The following is a 24,105-nucleotide window of genomic DNA, read 5'->3' as shown; positions in this document are numbered from 1 at the left end:
GTGCCTATCACTCTTGTATTATTCTTCATCGAAGGCCTGATTCCAGAGAAAGGTTTTATCTGGCACCTAAAATTTATAGGAAGGGGGCCATTCTGATGTCTTTTGGAAGGGAGTTCTAGAGCTGCGGCACAACCACCGAAAAGGCTCTCTCACTTATTCCCACTAATCGTTTTTGTGATGGTTGTGGGACCGAGTAGAGCCCCTCCTGTTGATCTCAGGGCTCATGCAGGTTCATAAATGGGGGAAAGGTCTTTTAATTTTTAGTTAATTGCTTTATCAACTGCCAGGCTAAATGCAAATGACGCAGTTCAACTCATCAACTAAGCCATTGACCTTGTCAATTACTAATCAAGAAGAAACATTTTGTAATAAATTTAAACAGGAAATTTTAATCTTAATGTATTGCCACTGCTACCATCTGTGCTATGATGGATTTAAAATCCACCATTTCCCATGACAATGTAAAATTACAATTTATTCTACAATGAAATAAGATATTTTTGTGATAAATTTAATGTATTAATACATTAAATAAAAGGTAAACCCTTTTCACTAATCCCTGGAATTTTATTTTAATAGCAATTGATCATTTTATGTATTATATTAAAATAAGCATTTGATCATTTTGCATCCTTAAACTTGACTTAAATTGATTTTGCCAAGATTGTTTACTTTAAAAATCTTCTAAGTTTCATACTGGGAATGAAGCCGGCCAATGAGACAAAAGGCCCCCAGACCCAAGGGAGTTGTTCAGTACAATACGGAGGATGCAAAATTATGCATTCATATTACTTCAACATGCTACAGCTATAAGATCAAATTGCATTTTTAAGAATAAAGAGCTTTAGACATTGCCCTTTGTTCAGGAGTCAAAGGAGTCCTTCCCCATATGTGATATGTCCCCCTCTCTTCAGCTTTGGATACAACTACCAGGCTCACTGAGACCAATACACTGGGTCTGATCAACAGCAAAGTAGCTGAACTAAGGATCCAAGAGGGGAGTAAATAATTACCACAAAAGGGAAAGCAACAGAGGAATTACCTCTGTCGGGATTTGCAACTTGGCCAAGGTCTATTACATACAGATCCAATTCAATGGTGCCATAACTGTCTGACCCTCTAATTCAGGGATCCACAAACTTTTTAAGCAAAGGGCCAGGTCACAGTCCTTCAAACTGTTGGAGGGCCAGATTATAATTTGGAAAAAAAACATGAATGAATTCCTGTGCACACTTAAAAACAATACAATAATTAAAATGAAGTACAATTTTAACAAGTATAAACTTATTAGTATTTCAATGGGAAGTATGGGCCTGCTTTTGGGTGATGAGATAGGATTGTTGTTGTTGTTATTGTGTGCTTTCAAGTTGTTTCAGACTTAGGTTGACCCTGAGCGAGGGCTGGGTAAATGAGCTTGGAGGGCCGTATCTGGGCCCCGGGCCATAGTTTGAGGACCCCTGCTCTAATTGATCATCACAATGTGGAGGTTAAAATAAAAACATACTGAAGTTCATGCAATCCCATAACTCCATTTCCTGATTCTTTAAAGGAATCCTACCATTTTTGCCTCTGAAATACACACATTTCCTAAAATGGTATTGTTGTTCAGAATGGGAACTTTAAGCCAATCTTTCAAGTGCGAGTGACATGGTTTGCTGAAATTTTCATAAGCGGTTTGAGAGAAGCACTCAGAGAGACGTTTGGTTGGTTCCTCATGTTAGCCTTCTTAACGCCAACCCAGATTTGAATATTTATTCAGCCTTATCTCTGGCACAGCCACTGGTCCTTTTTCCTTGAGTACATATTTTTCAAGCTTCAGGACAATGACAAAACACTACAATTCCGCAAACAATGGCAATGCACAAAAGAAGCTTTAAAACTTCCTGTGGTTCAAAAATATGAAAACAAAAGATTACAGAGCCTCTGAGCTCTGGATGTTTAACAGCCAGTTAAATAAACATGCGTACTAAAATAAAGTCTCGGAGTCTTCCTAAGTAGTAACAGATTCCTATTCCAGCAAACAAGTTTATGTTTTTCTTTAACTAAGAAGACATGGGGAAGCGTTGGTGATGGGTGCACAGCATCTTTTGCCAATTTAACCCCCTCCCTGCTAACTTTCAAAAGCCTGTGGTGTGACTGACTGGGCAACAGTATGTTGTGCCTCCACCATCAGCAGATTCCCACTTACATCCCTCAGATGTTTCTCTACCAGGAAAGACAAAAAATTTCATCAGCTAGGAGCATCTGTGTTAACTCTGCTACAAGGAAGGGAAGGGCACATTGTCAACAACATACAAAATAAAATTGGGTGTTAATGAGAGATCAGATATAAACTCTCCTTAAAGAAGTTGAGATATGCAGAAGGTGTGCATTTTCAGCGGAGCGGTGAAAATGTAACCTATGAGCTCTATGAACGGTGAAAATGCAACCCATGTTTGGAGTCCTGATGCCAACTTGCCATATTCCCTTGCTCAACCCAACTTTAAAAAATAATTTTAGTATGATGTTTCCCCCTAATCACACACCTCAGAATCACCCCCAAAACTACTGTTTCCACAAGAGTCTCTCTCAAAATTGTGATCTTTGATGAAAAAAGTGGGTATTTTGGTATGGGAACTACAGATAGGGGAAAATGCTTCCATGTAGTTGCCTTGCCCTAATTTACTTACCTGTAGTAGAATGTATTAATTGGATTCCTTGTTACACAAAGGCACTATTTAATATGCTCCATGCCACCTACAACTACCACCATAGCTATGATCTCCCATAGCCATCTATTATTAGACATAAATAATCAAAATATTCCATCAGTATAAGGCTAAATACACTAAATCCCATCTGCACATGGAAGTTAACCAGGGTCAGGCTGGGTTAGTACCTAATTGGAAGTACTATGGGTGTGGGTTATATTTCAGAGGAAGGCACTGGCAAAACTACCTCTGAGCATTCATTGCCTAAGAAAACCCAATGAATGCAGGCGAAACGTCAGGAGAAAAATTGCCTCCAGAACATGGCCATATAGCCCGGAAAAACCTACAACAACCCAATGATTCCGGCCATGAAAGCCTTCGACAATACATTAAACCCAATGAAATTTATGTGGACAACATAATTTGATAGGGAACTTGAAGACACATACAATATAGATTCACAAAATGGGAATATAACAATTTAACAACCTTTAATAATATGCTAATATAGAACAGAAGAAGCAGGGGGGATTTTCTCTTAGCTTAACTTGCTAATATTCTGGTTAGATGGAAATATACATAATTTCAAATGCAGGCAAGGCCTTTCCATTTATGAGATGATATGGGTACTAATATGAAAGAGGACATGAATTCCTCCTCATTTACTCTTTTTATGTATGTGTATGTGTGCGTGTGCGTGCATATAGTGTGTGTTTGTGTATGTATGTGTGTATGGGTATATTATATATGTTATAGATCATTCATAGCACATTATGTCAAAAAAATTATTATGATCAGAAATGTTGGTGTTGTGCCTTTTCCTTTCCTTTATATCAGTGCCTCTCAAACTATTTGTTGTAGCAGACGAGCAATTTCCCCTCTACAGTGGAGTAGCATCTATCTGCAGACCACTATTTTGAGCAGTAAGGCTTGATATGTGTTTATTGAAAGATGAAAGTCATTTTTCAGGTCAGGCCTACTAGCTCTGAAAGATTTGTTATGGCAACTCAAAAACAGGCACATTGTGCTTCACAACAGGTTGCAGCACATGTGAATCAGATGTGTTTTTAAAGCCTCAGCACTGAAATAGGTCCCAAAATGAAAACCCTGCAATTCCACTTCTTATAGTGTTACACAATGCAGCAGTGCAGCTGACTAATAGGCTTCGCCTTCTTTTGTGGTTGCTGCCTCTCCACCCCATTTTCAGGTTTATTTTGTTACCATGGTGTAAGGACTGATCCCTGCATGCATTGCTTCAGTGATCTGGTGCCATTTCCTGGCTACTTGTACAAGGGCAAAATGGTTAATCCTTTCCCATTTTTAGGATCTGAATCATACTGATAGTTGTGATGATTCATTAATACAACATCTTCCTCACTCTCAATGGAGTTGCTGTCATAACCAGGGGTAGGGAATCTGACTTAAAAAAACAAAAAACAAGATTGCCCTCCATGCAGTCATGCCAGCCACATGACCTTGGAGATGCCTATGGACAACACCGGCTCTTTGGCTTAGAAATGGAGATGAGCACCACCCCATCCACACGTTTCATTTACACCTTGAAATTATGAACCCAACATATATAGCAAATTATAGTACACATATAGGATAAACATGCATCCAACACATATAGAAAATTATGTTTTCAGAAATACAACTATGATGCCTTACAAAGAAATACATCAAATGCAGCAAAGCTGTCATGAATTTTTGGAAGCTGTTTAGGTAACTCCACCTGGAGCAGAAATTTTAAAATTCGAGAACTAAACACAGCAGGCAAAGTGTTCCTTAAAGCTGAGCGCTATCTCTGAGGTGGTTCGATAGCTCCAGATCACACCTTCCGCACTTGGCCATGGATTGCTAATACAACCAACTTACCAAGCAGTTAACATGGGGAAGTGTTATCATTTGATAAGACCTCCAGCCCTAAATAAACATGGGAGCTAATGGAATGGGGAAACCATGGAAACAAATTACTAAACAAATCCACTATGGAAAACTATTACTCCTATTTTAGGAGTCAAGGATCTGTGCAACTGCAAAGAACCTTATTCTGGGCATATGATACATTCTTTCCTCTCATGTACCTTTTCTATGTTCAAAACAAAGACTGAAGCTGCAGGAATAGGAGTGGAATCAGAAGGATTCGGGATGGAATATGCTGTCCTTAGTCTACAGATTTAGCAAGCTTTAAAGTTCAGAACAATGAGAATTTTAGAATGGATCACCTGTATCATTCCTTTATTATATTGGGATATAGAATCTAGAAACATAAAAATGTGTGCTTTAACTAAACAATGGAAGGCTGATTCAAAAACATCTAAGTTATGCATTCTTAAAAGAAAAATCTCCATGTTAGATACTATATGTATTCTGCAGTAACCTTATTTTCTCCTCGTTTTGTTTGTTTGTTTTGTTCTGTTAGAAATGTAATACAATGGTATGGTTGCTGATGACACGATAAATAAATCCTCATTAGAAAGCAAGGATGGCACTCTCTTAGCCACCCATATGGATAATTTTGGAATAAGGGATACTCAACCTGCATTTGCAAGTGTCAATCTAGTCATCCTTGTTTAGGCTTTTGCTCACATTGATGGCTTGCAGCAAACCATCCATCTGCCTGATCGCTGTCTTCTTTTTGGAAAGCATCCACAAAGGGCTGCATGTGAAAGTCACTGACCAGAATGCAAAAGACACATAAGCATTGTAGCTAATGTATTTCTTTCAAATGCACTGCCCATGAAGTGTTTGCCTGCCATGCACTTGCATTGGACGAAGCCCTCGGGCTTAACTGGTCTGAACACAGCTACTCTGGAGAAATTGACGCTGAATCCTTATCCACTCAGAGTGCAGATGGTAGCAAACCCAAGCACAGGGTGGCACAAGGGAGACTTAATGTTCTGGCCTGACATAGTCCACAGAGAAAATATGAAAGGGCAAAGTGGTTTGCAACCATCTACAGAGATCCACATAAACCAGAAAGTAATAGTGAAAGGAATGCAAGGCAAGCAAGCAAACAAGGAGGAAAAGAATGGAAACTTTTCAGAGGAGCACTAGATTTGCATTTAGGCTTTTGTATACCTAAGTGTGAACACTACAAGGTAAATGGAGCAGAGTGTTTCAGACAAAGTCATGAGACTTTGGCAGCAGTCATGCTGGAGTCTCATGATCTGTCAGAAACCTTTCTGCTAACACTTAAGAAGAGGTTCAGTTGGGATTTAAAAGCTCAGGTGAATACCAGATAGCTATGTTGAGCAATAATGTTCATGCAAACTACTGAATGCATGTAATGGATAATTAAAACATTTGGAAATCAATTTCATTTCCACTGATAAGACTTGTGAGAAGTCAAATATTCACAAGAGTACATACAGTTCAATCCATTTAGCACTGTAAAATTCATGGGAAAATACCTTCAGATGCTTATTATTTCAGATTTTGTAGTGTTGCCATCAAACAGCTCAAGGCTGACTGAGACAGTTGCTGATAAACATTGCTGTTTCCCATCAGCAGTTCTTTTCAACTCACAGAGCCAATTAAGAGCAAATTACTCATTGTTTTTTAGCCAATTAAAACATGTAGTGTTCCCCAGCAAAGCCTTCATTTTAAATATCTGGTAATTACTTCGTTACACCCAGAAAAATACAAAAGACCTTAGGCTCTGTTGTTCTCCAGGCCCAGTTCAGCAAAGATGAAGAAGAAGAACTGTTAGCCTTGTCACGTAGTAAGCAACATCCATCTTCTGCACAACCATTAAAGGATCAGGAGCCCTTTCCAGTTTTCACCTTAATAAAACCATATAATCATAGAGTTGGAAGAGCCCAAACAGGCCATTCAGTCCAACCCCATTCTGCCATCCAGGGACACACAATGAAAGCACTCCCAACAGATGGCCATCCCGTCTCTGTTGAAAAACCTTCAAAGAACTTCAAAGAAAACAGAGTTTTCCCGCTGTCAAACAGGAAGTTCTTCATAATGTTTAAGAGGAATCTCGTTTCCTGTTGTTTGAACCCATTGTTCCATGTCCCAATCTCTGGGGCAACAGAAAACAAGCTTGATCCCTCTCCATCATCCTTTCAATTATTAAAACATGGTTAGTAACACTACCTTACCCCCAGTAAACACTGGTTGTGGCTGCTCACAGCAAATCAAGCCAGGAAGTGTTTGAAATTGGTGCAAATCAACTCACCATGTCAAAGTATACAGTGCTGATATGCCTATTTAAATAGTGTGATGGAGCAAAAAGACGGCCTGTTTCATCCAACAACCCTCAGGACACTGCAAATTGACTAGTGGTGGGAATTAGCGACAAGGTAGCATGCATTTACAATATGTTACACTAGTAACCGATTTAGACATGGATTTAGACAACAGTAGTGACTCAGCAAAAGGTTTCTGGATTGGAGGGGAATAAGGTTGGAGAAAAGAACAGTGTGGTCTCCATCCCTGATACTCTGCAAAATTTTTGTTTTGCTCGTAACTTCAGCTGCCATGGCAGTAACTGCTATAATTCATAGCCATGCAGAAAACACAGCAACCAACAAAACAGATTTATTTAGGCCAGACTATGTTGATAGAATTCCTAAAAGCTTCTTGTTAGGACTTGCTGTGCTTGCAGTGTTGTAGCAGGCGGGGCACCTATTGAAACAGTCCCTGACCTCCACCAGAGGGGAAAGAGATTAACCAAGGAGTTACACCTATTAACCCCGAGGGCTGCCATTCTTTCTGCATATCTCCTGGTTAACAGAAACAATTGCTCGTTGCATAGAAGCAACACAATATTGTTGCTTGTTTTAGCAGTTCTGCCATCATTTTTCTCGACCTAGTAGTCTTCTGTTCCTTAAAAATTGTGCGCAAGTTCCTTTCTCTGAGACTCAAGCAAGGGTGCTTTGTTGTTTCCATCAGGAAACAGATATTGTCTGCCTAGAGACTCACAGGCCTCATTCTCTGGGGACACAATCAAAACCTGATTAGAAAACAACACAAGGCTTGAAATCAGTACTCACTGGTATATGTCTTGCCTAATAGAAAACCCCTTTGGCATATGGAAATTAGTATTTATTTATTTGACTGGGATGGAAATAATTGAAAAATAAGTGACAGTGCAAGCAGATTTGTATCTACAGTCATATCTGCATTAGATAGATAGATGGCATAACAATTCAAAATAATGTTGGAGGAAGAGACAGCCTTTACATGAATTTATTTATCAAGGCATCTCAGTCAATTGCAGATTTTTGAACTGCTATGCTCTTGTTCTGTAGCTTTTTACAATCAACCTAAAAACAGGCTAGAGCTTAGAGTTTGAATGAAACTGAAAGAGTAAAACATATTCACAATGAATAAAGTTGACTTATCCTAGGTTTCTACCTGTGAAATCAAACTCTGTGGATGTTTATTTGACAGCAAGTCTCAAGGAGTTCAGGATGACTTATTTCCAGGTAAGTGTGCCATGATTGCAACTTTTCATCCCCATGACCACACATCTCCCTCTAACAAATAGGCTTTATTCTTCTTCAAAGATAAATGCACAAAAAGTAGTACACAAATTGGTTTTTGTAATTTGATTAGCAGTTTCTCAAATGTGAAGTGGCAATGCCAATGAAACAGACCAGCAAAATACAAGCACAGCCTTATTATCATCATTATTATTTGAAACACAACAAGATTAGTACACAGCAAACAAGCTCACTCTGCTGTCTGTTGTATTGGATCACACGTCAGACACTTCCCAAGTGTCTAGGACTGTGTGATGTATCAGCGAATAACGCATGCAGATCCCAATAGGGTGGCCTTTTGCAGCTCACAGATGGTAATTTCGTCATCACCAATTGTGTTTAAGTGCTGGCCAAGGTCTTTAGGCACTGCACCCAGTGTGTCGATCACCACTGGGACCACCTTTATTGGCTTGTCCCAGAGTCTTTGCATTATTATTATTATTATTATTATTATTATTACTATTATTATTATTATGCCCCACTTTATCTCCCCCAAAGGTGATTCAAAACGACTTAAACCGCACATAGTTAAAATTAGCATACAAGTCTCGCTGGTATTAAGTAACCGTGAGAATAACAAGAACCAACTCTTCACCGTGAGGCCTTCCAGGCAAAACAATTCCTACCTGCAGCTCCTTCTCAGAGTACTTCTGGGGGTTCTTGCTCCCTTGGCTCTTCTTCCGAAGCTTTTTCAGTTCACCCTGACACTTCTCCAGCGAATCTCCTTTGTTCCTTTGCTCAGTCTGATACTTTTTCAATGCAGCCTAGATAAGGAAGAGGTGGGAATGATAAATAGCTGAAATAACAGCATGTTGAAGAGATGGGCAGAGATCCCCCTGTTCCTAAGGAGCACTGTTTACATCCTTCCTAAAAGGCAAGAAGGTCCTGACCTCACACCTGCTGCAGGGGGCATGTTTTGAAACAAAAGGCTGGCTTCCCCTGGGAGAAAGTGGAAAAAAACACATTTCTAGTCAACTAGAGAACAGGAAACAGCTCAGAGAATCTTGTGAATACTATGGAGTCAAACCCTTAGCACAGCAAGGGCTGAGATGCCTCCAGGGGCTACAGCTGACTTTGGGATGCCTTTCTCCTTATTTTCTGGACACAACTCGTGTTGAGTTTGGAAGCTGGTAAGGGATTAAAAATGACAACAAACCCAGTGTAAATTCAAAGACTGAACGGAGAGAGAGGAATGTCAAAGAAGAACTATCCCCACCTCCACTGTCACCTTGGAATAAATGGGTGCAAAAACCGAGGGAAAGTAAGGATATAAGATTGGATGAAACTATGCTACATTGGCACTAGCCTATAATTACTATATGTCCCTTTCTCTCCAACTAATTACAGCAAACAAGGCTTTCTAGCTGAGCTATAAAATTAAACTGTCACACTTTGGGTCTTTAAAACATGCCAACTGAATCTGAGAGAGTGTAATAACATAGGGGCCACTTTAGCATTTTGCATGCCAGGATGATAAACCTTATTAGCACAATGATACAGGTGTGTGTACACATAGAAACAAAATGTTTTTTCAACCTTTTCTATTAAAAAAAAATCCCATCTCAGCTTCCAAGCAATATTATAGCCACTTTGACTTTTCTCAGATAGTACTAGAAATCCCGAGGATCACCAAGCTGAACATTGGGAGATTCAAAACAGATCAAGGAAGTAATGCACAAAAGTATAATCAAATGTTGGAATTCACTGTTTGTGGGCTTCCTGCAGCAATTTTGTTGGCCACTGTGGAAAACAAAATGCTGGATTGCTAAGTGAAATGCTAAATCTGATCCCACAGGGCTCTTCTTATATTGGAGCTTTGTACTGACTATGAACAGCCCAACTGAGATTGAGCGACTCCTAAGCTGATTTCCTATCTAGAGATGGTCTAAATATGCACCTTTACAAATAAGAAAAAATGCAGTTAAGCGTTGAATTTGGGTTAACAGAACATCATCAACTATTTTGAATTCAGAAGGTATTCATATTCATCCTTTTAACAAAGTCATACAACCATAAATAGAATTAGTATGGGATGAAAAACAGGAAGAGCAAAGGGCTTGTACTTCCTGCTCCCTAAACCTCACAAATTTATCTGAATATCCCAGGATGGCAAGGTTGGGTTGGAGATAATAATATAGTAATAATAACTTCATTTTTATACCCCACCTACCATCCCCCCTAGGGGACTCGGGGCGGCTTACAAGGGACACGCCCAAGATTACAATTAAAACACGCTTCTAAAACACTTTAACCAATTAAAACATCAGATAAAACAAATAACAACACAATTGATAGAGGGAGATATGAAAGTTTTGCTTACTATAGTAATACTTGCACATGCTTAATATAAAAACGTGATATATGCAGCCCCTTACCTCTTACTTTATCACATTTCAAGCAAGTCTGTATTTAATACAGCATTAAACTACACTGCAAAATGTAGCACCATGACAAACCAACTTCAAGCTTATCCAGAATCTCACCCCCCTTTTTAAACACACTAGAATCCCTGTTATTTTGATTATAAAACCTGGACATACTTAGGAAGTATTTAACTGATACAGCATAAACATTCTGAATTAAGTATCTTTGAATATGCTCTTTTCTTAAGAAATTAAGAATAATTTTGCAGAATCAGACCAAAACTCAGCCCAGCTTCAAGAAGTTGAACCCCTTCAATTTCTGTGCTAATAGAAAAACATCCAGAATGGCTAACTATATATGAAGTATAAGCTATGTGCTACTTACACTTAGATATCGTGAATCCAGTTCTACTTTCTGTTCCAGTTGTGTTAACAGCTCGTTGTGAAAGGACTTCAGCTGAAAACCAAATAGAATGGAAGAAGCATAATATCACTACCAGTTTCAAACAGGGCAATATGCAAAAAGGCTGAACAGGGGAAAAGATACTACCCCCAGGAATCTTTAGAAATAGATGGGAATAGCAAAACAGAATGAATATTGGTAAGTGGGGGGGGGGGGGCAATACTAAGTAGGTCAAAGAAACTCTAAGACAGCTGAGTCAGCTCTGGGAAGATAAGTGGTATCAATGGGCAATAAATGGTTAGCCTTATTTTATAATCCTCTGTTTAAAGGCCAAGGTCAAGATAGAGACCCTTAAGAGGGGAGAACAGAGGCCTCGACCTTTCCCATCAACACCTATCACCTGGCCTGTAGACAGAGTTATGAGAGAGTGGGATGCATTTGTTTTAACACAGAGCTTTTCAGATTTGGTTGCAATAAAAGGTAAAGGTTTCCCCTCACATTAAGTCTAATCGTTTCCGACTCTGAGGGGTGGTGCTCATCTCCATTCCTAAGCCAAAGAGCCGGAATTGTCCATAGACACATCCAAGGTCATGTAGTCAGCATGACTGGACAGAGCGCCGTTACTTTGTATACTGAAACTGTTGCTGTTAACTGCTCCGAGTCGCCTAAGGGCTGAGAGGAGCGGTATACAAATAAAGTAAATAAATAAATAAATAAAATACACCTTCTTGCCAGAGCAGTACCTATTGATCTACTTACATTTGCATATTTTCAAACTGCTAGTTTGGCAGAAGCTGGGGCTAACAGAAGGAGCTCACTTTGTTCCCTGGATTCGAACCGCCAACCTTTTGGTCAGCAAGTTTAGCAGCTCAGTGGTTAAACCTGCTGCACCACCAGGGCTACGCAAATCTAACTCCCAAACCATTCTCAGCCCCAGAGATTAGCTGTAAAGATTGCTCTAATAATCATCTATATATTAAAGAGGTCAGATTCCTGTGATATTAATAAGCATTTTACATAAGTGCTCAGAAACCATGAATGTCCTGGGTGCTCTTTTCCTTGGTAAACAAAGGTTTGCAAAGACCTTGTAGCTTAATATAACAGTTCTGTTTGTCCTTAATAAGAATGTCCTTAATGCATTTTTTAAACATTTATACTAACAGTTCTTTTCTATTTGTCTGTCTCTGTATATAAATGAAAGAAGTGTGATATTTATACATATACACAACAAATTAATGGCCTTTTCCACAATGCCCTATAGCTAAGATAGCTACTTAACAAGGCTTATAGCAAATATATATATATACACACACACACCCAAAAAATTCAAGTGTAAACCCCTCCCCAATAAAGACAGGTCACCTCACTGGAACAACAAAGAGCTTTATTTGGCCCTGACAGTGTATGAAACCAATTGGCGAAGCATGAAACATGGTCCAAGATCTGTTTTTATTTGCAACTTCAGTTATTTTCCTGGATTTTTTTTTTGAGGTGAGCATATGATTTATGATTTTGTCTGGCTCCTGACTTCTTCAAAGATCCTCATTCTTATTCAAAGAGTTGGCAACTATTCTGTGACAGATGTATTTTACATCCACATCTACCAAACAGAGTGCAAGCTGCCCCTTGGCCAGCCTTTGCAAAAAGGACATGTCAACAGGAAGCAAAGTGCTTACCATCTCTTCTAATTGATTCTGAATCTGTCTGTGGACTTCAGCCATCTGGAAAAGTACATCCCCTAGGAAAGAAAGGGAGGGAAGAGACAAAAGCAGGGGAGGGAAACAGAGAAGACATATGAAAGACTTTTCTGTATCAACCTTCACTTCCCACTCTACCAAAATACAAACACATACTCTTTCTTTAGATTAATAATTGTATTTTTTCTGAAAGCTCAGGAAGAAGCATTTGATTCAGGAGCTCAATTAAGACAAGTCACAATCTTAAAATCATTAAAAAATCATTGCACTTTCTCAGAGGTTGTGCAAGTGTGGTTCCAAGAGCAGACAATCATTCCGCAAGCACACACACATTAGTAGGACAATCACCCAAGGGTTGGATAATCATCCAACCGTTGGATGATCTTGAGGAAATAGTTGGATTTCCATGTGGCTCGGTCTTCCCTGGGCATCGCAGTGACCCAAGAATCGCACAATGGCAGGCGTTTAAAGACTGCAGTGTCTCCTTACGAGGCCTCCATGGGAAAAAAGGGTGTAGTGGTTCTCAACCTGTGGGTCCCCGGATGTTTTGGATCAGAGATCTAGGATATCTGCATGCCCACCCCCCTCCAAAACACTCCACCTGGTCATGCCCAGCACTTTTAATTTTAATTATTACATTTGGCCCTGCCATTGTTTTTAATTGTGTCATTGCATGTTGTCAATGTTATTGCTTTGTTTTCTGAGTTATTTTGCTGTTTGTTGTTGCTGTTGTTTTTACTATTGTATTTGGGCTTGGCCTCTTGTAAGCCGCACTGAGTCCTTCAGGAGATGGTAGTGGGGTACAAATAAAGGTTTATTATTATTATTATTATTATTATTATTATTATTATTTATTTGGCCTTCACCTCCCAGAAATTTTAACAGCCAGTAAACTGGCTGGGATTTCTGGGAGTTGTAGGCCAAAACACCTGGGGGCCCACAGACTGAGAACCACTGATATAGTGGTTTTCAAAATGAAGAGTGCCTGCCCTGGGATGTCCTAGGGACTGCCTCTTGATCAGTCCTGGATATCGCTCAAAGAATACAACAAAAATGGCTAAGTATCATGCCATGTCCTAGTACAGACAATAAGTGGACTTCGGTGTTCTACAAAGTATTTTCTTCCCTGGGGGTCCCTAACTGGGCAATCTTTATTGAATTCCCCAGTATGGGACTTAGGAGTGAAGAAAATATTACGACCACTTCCAGAGTAAACATAAGGAACTTATGTCTACAGCTTTAAAAACGTAGCTCAATAAAGTCCAGTCCTTCGCATCGCCAAACCATATATAATACAATACACAGTATGACATGCACGAGCTATGGTGAACACATTCCAGGATGTTGCATGGGTATGTGGGCAGTGGGTTACTATAAAACATATTGAATGAATTGCTTCGATATAGTCATACTAGAGGATCCAGGAAATGCCTAGAGAGAGATACTACGCTTGGCATCACTATGTCCTCCAGCACAACTCTATGGTCAACGTCTTTTAGAAGCATGCCACAAAATCTCCTGAAGGACCTAGATCAGGCATGGGGAACCTTCGGCCCTCCAGGTGTGGTGGACTTCAACTCCCACAATTCCTTGAGGCTCGGCATTCGCCCCAAAGGCTTACCTTGGCCCAACGAGGTTTGTTTGGCTCTTTTTCATGGAGGACGGGCAGCAAAGGGGGAGAGATGAGTGTAACGTAGCTGTGCAGATGGCGAGGAAGGATGCGGAGCCCACAGACTGGCCTTGGAGGGAGAGAGCGGGCGGAAACCCCTGTGGGCAATGCGCCTCCTCGCCGCTTCGGCCCTTAGCAACCGCCCCGCATGGACCCCCTCCCTAGCAACGACGCCAGCTGAGTGACGTCATGCAGAGCTTGTCGGGGGGAAAAGGGAAGGCGAAGGCTGGAGGGAAAGGGCTCTGAGCTGTTTACAGAGACAGGGAATGTTGTTGTCCTCTTGGACAAAATGGGGGGGGGGGGGAATGCCACACTTATACAGAGGGGCATGGCCAGGCCCTGTAGTGTGCTGCCATGCATTTTGGGGGAGAGGGGCACAAGAAAGTTCTGTGGCACTAGAAATAGGCTTGCTAGTAACATGTGACCTGCAGTTCAAAGTGGCTATAGCTAGGGAGGGGGTCCATGCGGGGCGGTTGCTAAGGGCCGAAGCGGTGAGGAGGCGCGTTGCCCGCAGGGGTTTCCGCCCGCTCTCTCCCTCCGAGGCCAGTCTGTGGGCTCCGCATCCTTCCTCGCCATCTGCACAGCTACGTTACGCTCGTCTCTCCCCCTTTGCTGCCCGTCCTCCATGAAAAAGAGCCAAACAAACCTCGTTGGGCCAAGGTAAGCCTTTGGGGTGAATGCCGAGCCTCAAGGAATTGTGGGAGTTGAAGTCCACCACACCTGGAGGGCCGAAGGTTCCCGACCCCTGACCTAGATAATGTCTAAAGAAGAAATCTGTTGTCAGATACAGGGAAATGAAATCACAGATACTGATCCTGTAGATAAAGTGTTTGAACTATACAGCATATTTCACACCAGCTGACTGTTCAGCAGTACTAGTCTGTCTTCAGTATATACCTATTCACATCTGCAATCAGAATATTTTCAGGTCCAATATTTTTGGTTGCAGTTGCTTACTAAACTCCGTATATGACAAGAAATCCCAAACATTGGCATAATATCTTTCTTAGGGCCAACTAAATATCACAGCACCATGAGCAAGCATCTGAGTTGATGAAAAATCTTTCTTCAGCCTGAATATAAGCAAAACCAAAGAGGCAGGGATAGATGGGGAGTAAATGAAAATGTTATGCCTCCCTGTAACAACAGATTTAAGATGGAATAGAGAAGTTGTTATACAGACTTAATTAGTTTAGGCTAGTAGAGAGATTGCAGGAGGCCCAAGGCATGACAGGACGGAGAAGCAATGGCTACTTTCTCTTAGAAAATATATAGCCCAGCAATTATTTTATTGTTCTTTCTCTAGCACTAATTGGAACACAGTTTCCTTTTAACAAAGAGGAGGAAAGAAAGAAGAAAACATAGCATCGCTTATATTGGAAAAGCTGGAGATTAATTAAAGTGCGCCATCTAAAAAGGTCCCATGTGTCCCAATTAGTGTGACATATACATCGGAATAACTGCTGCTTTTTAATACTTTCAGTGGGAGAGTCCACCAGTGATCCTTTTATACTAGCCATGGTGCAACTTATTCTACAATAAACTTTACCAACTTTATCACAATTTGCAATGTTAGTGTTTTTCATTATTTCTACTGAAATACATTCTCTCCCCCGCTGACCCATGCCTTTTTATTGTTTTCATTAATAACAAACCTGAAGATTAGTTTTTTGAGAATGCAAATAATACTCATGACCTTTTTAAAAAGGTTCTACTCCTAATGAATGTCTTATGCTACTCTTTTTCTGTTTTAATTACCCACTAGTCATCCCCACACCGTGTTGTTGATTAAAGAAAGTCATAGTTGAAGGGCAATCTCCCTCTCCCTCTCTCTCTCTCTCACACACACACACACTGCTGCTACCAATATCTTTATGTACATCACCACAACAAATTCGGTCACAAGCATTCTTTCCCCATGTATATCTCTCCAGTAACTTTCATCATATTGAGATTTGGCACACTCTCATGAGAAAACAAGCTATGTTTGCTTTTTTATTTGTTGTGGGCAAGTAATGATTAGAAAGTATTTGACTTGCCCAAACCACTGGCTGAAACTGTGGCTGACATTAATACAATACAGTGGATCTTCAACTTAAGAACAGCCAAACTTAAGAGTGTTTTAAGTTAAGAACCATTGCTCTGCTCCGCCCTGGTTTTGCTTTGGCATAAGAGCAGCATTTGGAGTTAAGAGCTAGTGTCAGAGGGCACACTACAGCGCTTTAAGGACCTCTGTGCCTTGTGCCTCATGCATTTGTCTGTTTTGGGAGATTGCTGTCCACTTTGCTCTTGTACATTTTGAGGCACTTTGGTTAGTTGATTTTGTGTGGTTTTTATTCCTGGTATGTTTGCCTTCATGAAAAGAGCAAGAGAGGGAGGAAGGCTGGAATGAGTACAGTATGAAGAAAATTATGCTTCTGCCTCTTCACTTTGTGCTTCCTTGCCACAAATTTGTGCTTCTACCATTTTAAAGTTGATCTTTCTTTTTTGTTGTTTCTTGTGAATGTGCATTTATACATCATTTGTGACTTATAAAGAGTGTTTTCTTATTTAAAAACACATAACAAACATTTGGGGGGGGGGGGTTCGGAGGCCTGGAAATGATTAATAGCATTTCAATGCATTTCAATGAGAAATGTGATTTGCAATAAGAGTGGTTTGAGTTAAGCACCCAGCCATGGAACAAACTTTTATTTCATCAAGCCTCACTTTTCCTATGATTTTTATTTTGGTGGCCAAGCTAAAAATCTACTTTAGCTGTTGTTTTCAAATACAGGCTAGGGTTAAATAGTGAGGCAACTTTATCTGTTCTTCCCTTTTCTCCCCATGTTGCTGTTTACGATATTCAGAAAGCAGCTGCTGTTTGCCTTGCCTGTTGTAGGCAGACAGTAGGATCAACTGAGTTCTGCTTTTTTCTAACCTAAGCTCTATTACATTATTGATTCTAACCCACTGCTGCAATTTGACACTGAAAGTCTGTGTTTTTAACCTCTTCTTCACCCCAACCCAGTGCTAAAGGTGCTAAAAATACTTCAGCTAGCCAATTAACAAAAGGGGACTAGGCAGGTAGGGAATAGCTTTGAAAAGAGCTTCTTTGTCAGAGGTTTTATTAAGTGAGGTTTGTCTGTATAGTAAAGCACATAATACTGATTTAGGCAACCTGTGCTATGTTTCTGATTTTCAAACAGCATTAGGATAAGATAAAAATTTGAACTGGGGGTGGGGGGTGGGGATTGGGGAGCAGAACCTCTTCTTTAAATGTCATTATGCCTCTCCCTAGAGATAGGAATACTCAAAAAAGATGAGTAACGTGTTCAGCCTAGCACTGGTAAGCTAAAACCTCAAAATTAATTACATTTATAGACGGGGCCATTAAGTGTATGTCCCGTTGCCATTTAAACTAAACTTTAGGTATATAACCAGCTGGAAAATGGGAAAAATTGACTCTTTAGCATTGTGCCTAATTTACTTAACTAAATTCTAGAATTAAACATATATGTATATATTGAAAAAATCTATAATTAAAATTCATTAGATAATTTCCAATTTAATTGTTAACATCAGTTTTAACTAGTTATTTCCTTTTCCCCGTCTTATCTCCTAGAGCCCCCCATCATGGCAGTATTTGCTAGCTACCAGGATACGAAGAATAGTCTGCAGTGTATGAACAAGAAAATTGGATAAGTACTTCAGGGATGAAACGCTGGATAATCTTGTCTTTAGAATGAGTATCTACAACTTTTGATTATAGTAGCTGCACAGGGGATTGTAAAAATTTCACTAACTACATAAAGTGCCCTATTATGGAAATGTACCATACAGTTTTGCAAGCCCGATAGTTTTATTATTGTTATTGATAGGAAGTACTCGATGCAGCTGATGTTGTAGGCCTAGTCTAGCCTCAGACCCTGAAACCATTCCACTCTAGTTGTGATTCCATCAGAGCTAATAAAGGAAGTCTGAGTCAGGCACAACTTCCAAGTAATTCAGTCACTATTGAAATGATGTCTCTTTTAGAGGTGAGACTAAGCACAAAATCCTATCTGAACTGGGAAGCTAAGCAGGATCAGCCTGGTTAGTACTAGGATGGGAAACTGCCAATGAAAACATGGGGTGTCTGATGTAGAAACTGGCAAAACAACTTATAAATATGTCTTACTAAAAAAAACTCTTTAAAATATTCAGAGTCACTATAAGTTGACAGGTAAATGGATGACACAAACACACACTTGGGGGGGGGGGGGGAGTCTGTGGAAGAGCAGTAAAGCTGAAGATGTTCACCTTTGGAATATGCCTTATAGATTTGGCATTAAATGGATAGATTTTCCAGAGCTTCCTGCCAAGGATATAAGAAAACAGTCATTCCGTTATGCTGTCAGTTTCAAGGAAAATTATTCATGAGCATAAGGAATTATTGCAACAGGTGGATAGAAACTTTCCCCTTCCTTTTATTCAAGCACTTTCTGAAGACCATAGACTGTCAGCAACTACCATTCCCTGCTTCTACTGAAGTATCACAGAGATTTGAGTAGGCTGGCAAGTTTCTAGTTCATATGTAACTTGTACTAAACCCTTACTAGGTGGTCCAGTACTTTATAGATCATGATGTATAGATTTAAAATGTTTTAGGAAAGGAGCAGTTGCACAGATTTATAGGAATCTGATCAAATACACTTATAGCAAGATTACTAGTTCAGGAATAATTTATGAAATGAATCCAAATACCTACATCTCGGACAAAAACTGAAACAAGATATGAGTATGTATACAATGTATAAATCAAGCTGCCCAATTAATGTAACAAAATTAATAGGGATATATATATATATATATATATATATATATATCCACGATGATGTGTTGAGGTCAGATCATTAGAACATGTGCCCAGACATCAAGAAATATGGGAAATGAAATACTAGTTAGTAAATATAAGAAATCAGATTAGTCACTACAAAGACACTCTATAGCTTCAAAATTTTCATTTTCTCAATCAAAAATCGACAACACAAACACTACAGGGGTTCAGCATGAACAGTGACTGGTCAGAATCGGAAGAGCTTTCATAATGTGTTATTCTAAAAATTATTAGAAAACGTTTTATCAGTAGCAGGGGCAAAGAAGATGACCACCACAATTGGATTAGGCAAGGAACAGACTAATGGAGATGTGTTCGCATCAATTTGATTATCATTTTTTTCTTTATTTTGCAGAATTTTGTTCCATTCAAACAGAACAACGAGAATCTGGTAAGACAGATTCTGAAGCAATGTATTTTTATTATATTGCAATCATTACAATAGACAAGAAGCATTTTCTATATAATTAAGATAAGAAATTTATCTGTGTCTTAGGGTTTGTTTTCTGCTGCCCTGAAGACTAGGACACAGAACAATGGCTTCAAACTACAGGAAAGGAGAGTTCACCTGAACATTAGGAACAACTTCCTGACTGTGAGAGCTGTTCAGCAGTGGAACTCTCTGCCCTGGAGTGTGGTGGACACTCCTTCTTTGGAGGCTTTTAAATAGAGGCTGGATGGCCATCTGTCGGGGGTGCTTTGAAGACAATTTTCCTGCTTCTTGGCCGGGGGTTGGACTGGATCTCTTCCAACTCTATGATTCTATGATTCCAAGGGAAATGAGATTGGAACTTTCACTATGAATAGGTTTATTACTGAAAACACCAATTTAATTTTTTATTATTTAGAAAAGCCACTATCTTTTTAGCACTCGAACCTGTGAAAGATGCCTCCTTCCCCAAATTCACTTTAAGAATTCTGACTCCTTACCTGAAGCAAGTGTCTATCAGACTTCCTGTGCCATTTTATGAATTCCCATTGCAATGCCTGACAGCACATAAACAGAAGTGTTTTCCACGCAAGGAATGAAGCTGTAACTCTTACAGCTGCTTACAGGTCCTGAACATATCAGAGATGTTGTTAACTCTGCCAGTCACCTTTTGCAATTACATTTAACATCTGCAGTATATGGTTTCTTGCATGAAAAGAAAGGCTTGGGCAAAAGGTTAAAGTCACAAAATCAACAGGAAATTGCTCTCTGGTTGAGATGCAGAAGAGAAATGGAAGTCCCTCAACCATGTATTCAGAAACAGAAAAAGTGATGCTATAAAGCTTAGTTGTGCTTTCTTCCATGAAAAATGCAACAATGGGCAACAAATGCAACACATCACAATACCTTCATATATTTTCAGGTTTTGAAGCCAGAATATTTTCCTGGAAAGTTTAAAGCCACTATAAGAATAAAGATTAGAAACTGCACATTCTGGAGAAATTATAACCTTCACCTAAAGGTTTTATTCTGCAATAATTATGCGGAAATCTTTTTTTTTTAATGCAGCCCTGTTTTATCCACTGGTAATACTTATTCCATTTTTGCATAGAGAAGGAGATGTAGCAACATATCTCCAGTAACAAAGTCACATCAGCTTGGCTGGGAAATGAATTCAACAACTCCTGTATTATTTAATGTACTGGATTGACTTCAGTTTTGTTTTCCTCTAGAAAAGACGAGGGCCTTGAAAGAGGGCCATCCTGAATCCAGGTTAAGGTATACACCAGCCATTTTCTGAATCTGGAAGAGTCATCCTGGCACAAAATACAGCATGCCAGTTTTCAAAGTTTTCACAGGCTTCTTCGTCAAGCAAAGATAGCAAGATAGCATGCCAAGGGAGGGCATGCCGTGGTCTTGGGATCTGTATTTTTCTATGAGATGTTTTAGGAAGTGTGTGTAGACCAGTACATAGGCTGGTGGGAACAAATGAAATAAATGAGAGGCATGAAAATCTGGATTCCTCCTTTTGAAACTGCAAACTATGCCCCTTTCCACCAAAAGCAGCTTGCTTCTACCTATATGAGGTCTCTGGCCGCTATAAAGGAGAAGTACAACAAATCTCTCAAAGAAGTCTCTGCATTCTCAAGCTGCAGGTGCAAGTTCAGTACTTGGAGTGAGGGAAGGCTATCAATTGAAGCTAAATTACATTGCTTTACCTTATATGTGTCATTGTTTTTTTAATGTTAATTGTCCTTGCTTGATGTTTTATTATTTGCTTATGAGTTTTACTGTTATATTTGTGTGTTGTTGTTTGTTGGCAGCCTTGGCCTTTGTAAGCCGCATCGAGTCCTTCGGGAGATTTTGCGGGGTATAAATAAAGATAATAATAATAATAATAATAATAATAATAATAATAATAATTGAGGGCTTAAACCTTCTGAAAAACACTTATCAGCAGCTGATGATTTGAAATCCACAAGAATAGGATCTCCCACTCGCAACCATATTATGTACTCTGAATTTTAAGAAAACGATGTGAGCAGTAGCTGCACTGCCCCCTCCCCACCATAAAAACAAGTAAGAATCCAAAATCTATCCTGTGATAAGGTCATTATCAGGCCAATGGAAAGATGCAAAACATATCTCACCAGATTTCCAAGGTTCTATATCAGAGAGGGTAACATACCATGCCAAAAAAAGAAATAACATTTTCCTTTTAGATGTCCCAATAAAATATCAATGTAGGTTCAGTTTTGCAGGGTTTTGTTTTTTGTTGTTGTTGTTGTTTTTTGCTTGTGTGATGGCTAGGATGTGCTTGCAACATGAAGCAACTCCTACAAACACAAGTAGCTAAGCAAACTAGAACCACAAATCAAGAAAAAACTCTGCTTTAAAACTCACACTTGTAAAGTAAAGAACAAAGAAAGAGGCCACAGTTGGAGAAGATGCTCAAGAAAACCATCTCTGATTTATGAACCATTTACAAAGTTAGTAGGAAGAACCAACAAGCTTGCAAGCACTGGTTTATAATTCTGTCTGAAAGTAATATTCCTTTTAAATCTAGTTTATCAAAAACATTAAATACAGACACACTTTTAAAGGAGGCAAAAACTTCTCACACACATCCCAGAAGTTCAGAAAATCTTTTTTCCAGGTTTCTATTTTCAATGTGGTAAAAAGATTGTCCATAAAATAAATGCTTTCAGCATATATCGGCAAAAGGAAGTGGAAAATCTAGGTCTGTTTTTCCAGTCACCACCATTGCTAAGATGTTCCAAATAATTATATAGAGGAGAGATGTTATACAACACACACACACACATCAGGCTGTGATTTCTTCCATGCAGAGTAAGAAGCCAGAAGGGTTTCAGCTGAAACTTAAAAATGGAAAAGTCATTGCAAGTCTGACTATCAAACACACATTTACAAGGTTTGGTAGACTTTTGTGTGTGGGGAGTCTTTAGATGCAAATTATTTTATAGAGATCTGTGTTTCTTTGTAAACATTATATCCATCAAACTAGTACGCTAAGTACTGGCTCTCATTTTCAATAACATCTCTGTACTGGCCACTTAATGTTTCTAAAAATAAGTTGCTGACTGGTTAGGAACTGCTACCAGCCATGATACATCTAACAGCCAGAAACAAAAATCTGTGTTTTATTAGTAAAGGTGGGTTATGTAGAAAAGCACTTTGTTTGGCAAAGGTAGCCAGAAAGAAACTCATCTGGCTAGAGGGAATTTTGCAAGGCGACAAGCAAATGCAGTCCCTCCCCCTTCCTTTCCAGGTGAATTATATCTCCAGATGTCAACATCTGCAGCATCTCTGCTCTAAGATCACCATCTGTTGTATGCAGCTGTAGCTCATGTGCTCAAAACTCTTTTGGAATATGGCAGTAATTAAGAAAAAGTTAAGTTAGTTTCCAAAGTTTGCACAAGGCATTACACATGTCAAACTTCTGCAACAAGGAAGCTGCTTAACAGATCTGTTGGGCTGTGTGTGCATGTGTATTGCTAACTGCATCAAGATTTGCAGCCTACCATCACTCAAATGCTCCAAGTAGAAACAAATTTCTGCCTCAGAAGAACTAAACAAATAAAAATAAAGAACGGACAGATAGCAAGTTGTCCACAAAGTGCCAGAAAAGTTTATAATTAATGATTCCTAAATGAAGCCATTTCTTTACTAAGAGATCTTGAACTTGGAATAATAGTGCAGCATTTTTATAAAAAGGAATCCAAACAAGGATTGTGCTATTGTCAAAGGCTTTCATGGCCAGAATCACTGGCTTGTTGTGGTTTTGCAGGCTGTATGGCCATGTTCCAAAAGCATTTTCTCCTGGCATTTCACCTGCATCTATGGCAGGCATCCTCAGAGGTTGTGCTTTTTACCATTAGATGTCATGCACATTCATCACACTTAATAGGCCAGTCTTTGGTCTAAATCAAAAGATCATTACAGCAGTCATCTTTTCCTAATAAAGTGTCAATGAATCTAGATGACAAGCAATATTATTTGAACAGCCCATCACTTAATACAAACCAAAACATGAAAATCAGGTGGGGCTAATCTTCAACAAAACATTCTTGAGGACAACTTCTGAGCCATTCTACAACTGAGGAAGCATTTATTCTTTGTTTATTCAGAGCACCCAAGTAGCAATGATTAATAGCTTCCTGATCAAAAGGAGCACTAAATGTGCCAAGATGAAAGAAAATCTTCAAAACTCCCAGTAACATAGTATTAAGCAAGAAACAGGCAATAGTTTAATAAAGATTAAATTCTCTACTGGAAAGTCAAGAGAAATTAACTAGGGAAAGTCTCTCCTCCACTTCCCCTCCATAAAAGCTGGTCCTTTAATGAAGCAATTCAACCCACACAAACACACATCTTAGCAAAACACTAGAGAAAATACAAAATATATATCACAGAGTTCTTATTGTTGTGTGCCTTCATATGGTTTCCAACGAATGGCAAACATAAGGCAAATGG

The 24,105-nt window shown here is 39.3% G+C and overlaps 1 protein-coding gene across 10 annotated transcripts in view; it reads right to left on the bottom strand.

The window, feature by feature from the left end:
- The window catches only part of BAIAP2 (BAR/IMD domain containing adaptor protein 2), a 137,689-nt gene that overhangs the window by 46,083 nt on the left and 67,501 nt on the right, over window positions 1-24,105 (bottom strand). For all 10 annotated transcript variants that reach the window (XM_060764298.2, XM_060764291.2, XM_060764289.2 and 7 more), the window contains 3 exons: window positions 12,634-12,695; window positions 10,940-11,011; window positions 8,818-8,955 (listed from right to left, as the gene is read on the bottom strand). In XM_060764298.2, coding sequence (XP_060620281.1) covers window positions 8,818-8,955; window positions 10,940-11,011; window positions 12,634-12,695 — 272 coding nt within the window. The remainder of the gene's footprint in view (window positions 1-8,817; window positions 8,956-10,939; window positions 11,012-12,633; window positions 12,696-24,105) is intronic.

Source organism: Anolis sagrei, chromosome 2, assembly GCF_037176765.1.
Source record: "Anolis sagrei isolate rAnoSag1 chromosome 2, rAnoSag1.mat, whole genome shotgun sequence".
Lineage (NCBI taxonomy): Eukaryota > Metazoa > Chordata > Lepidosauria > Squamata > Dactyloidae > Anolis > Anolis sagrei.
Note: the sequence above shows the minus strand (reverse complement) of the source record. Positions and strands in the feature narration are given on the sequence as shown.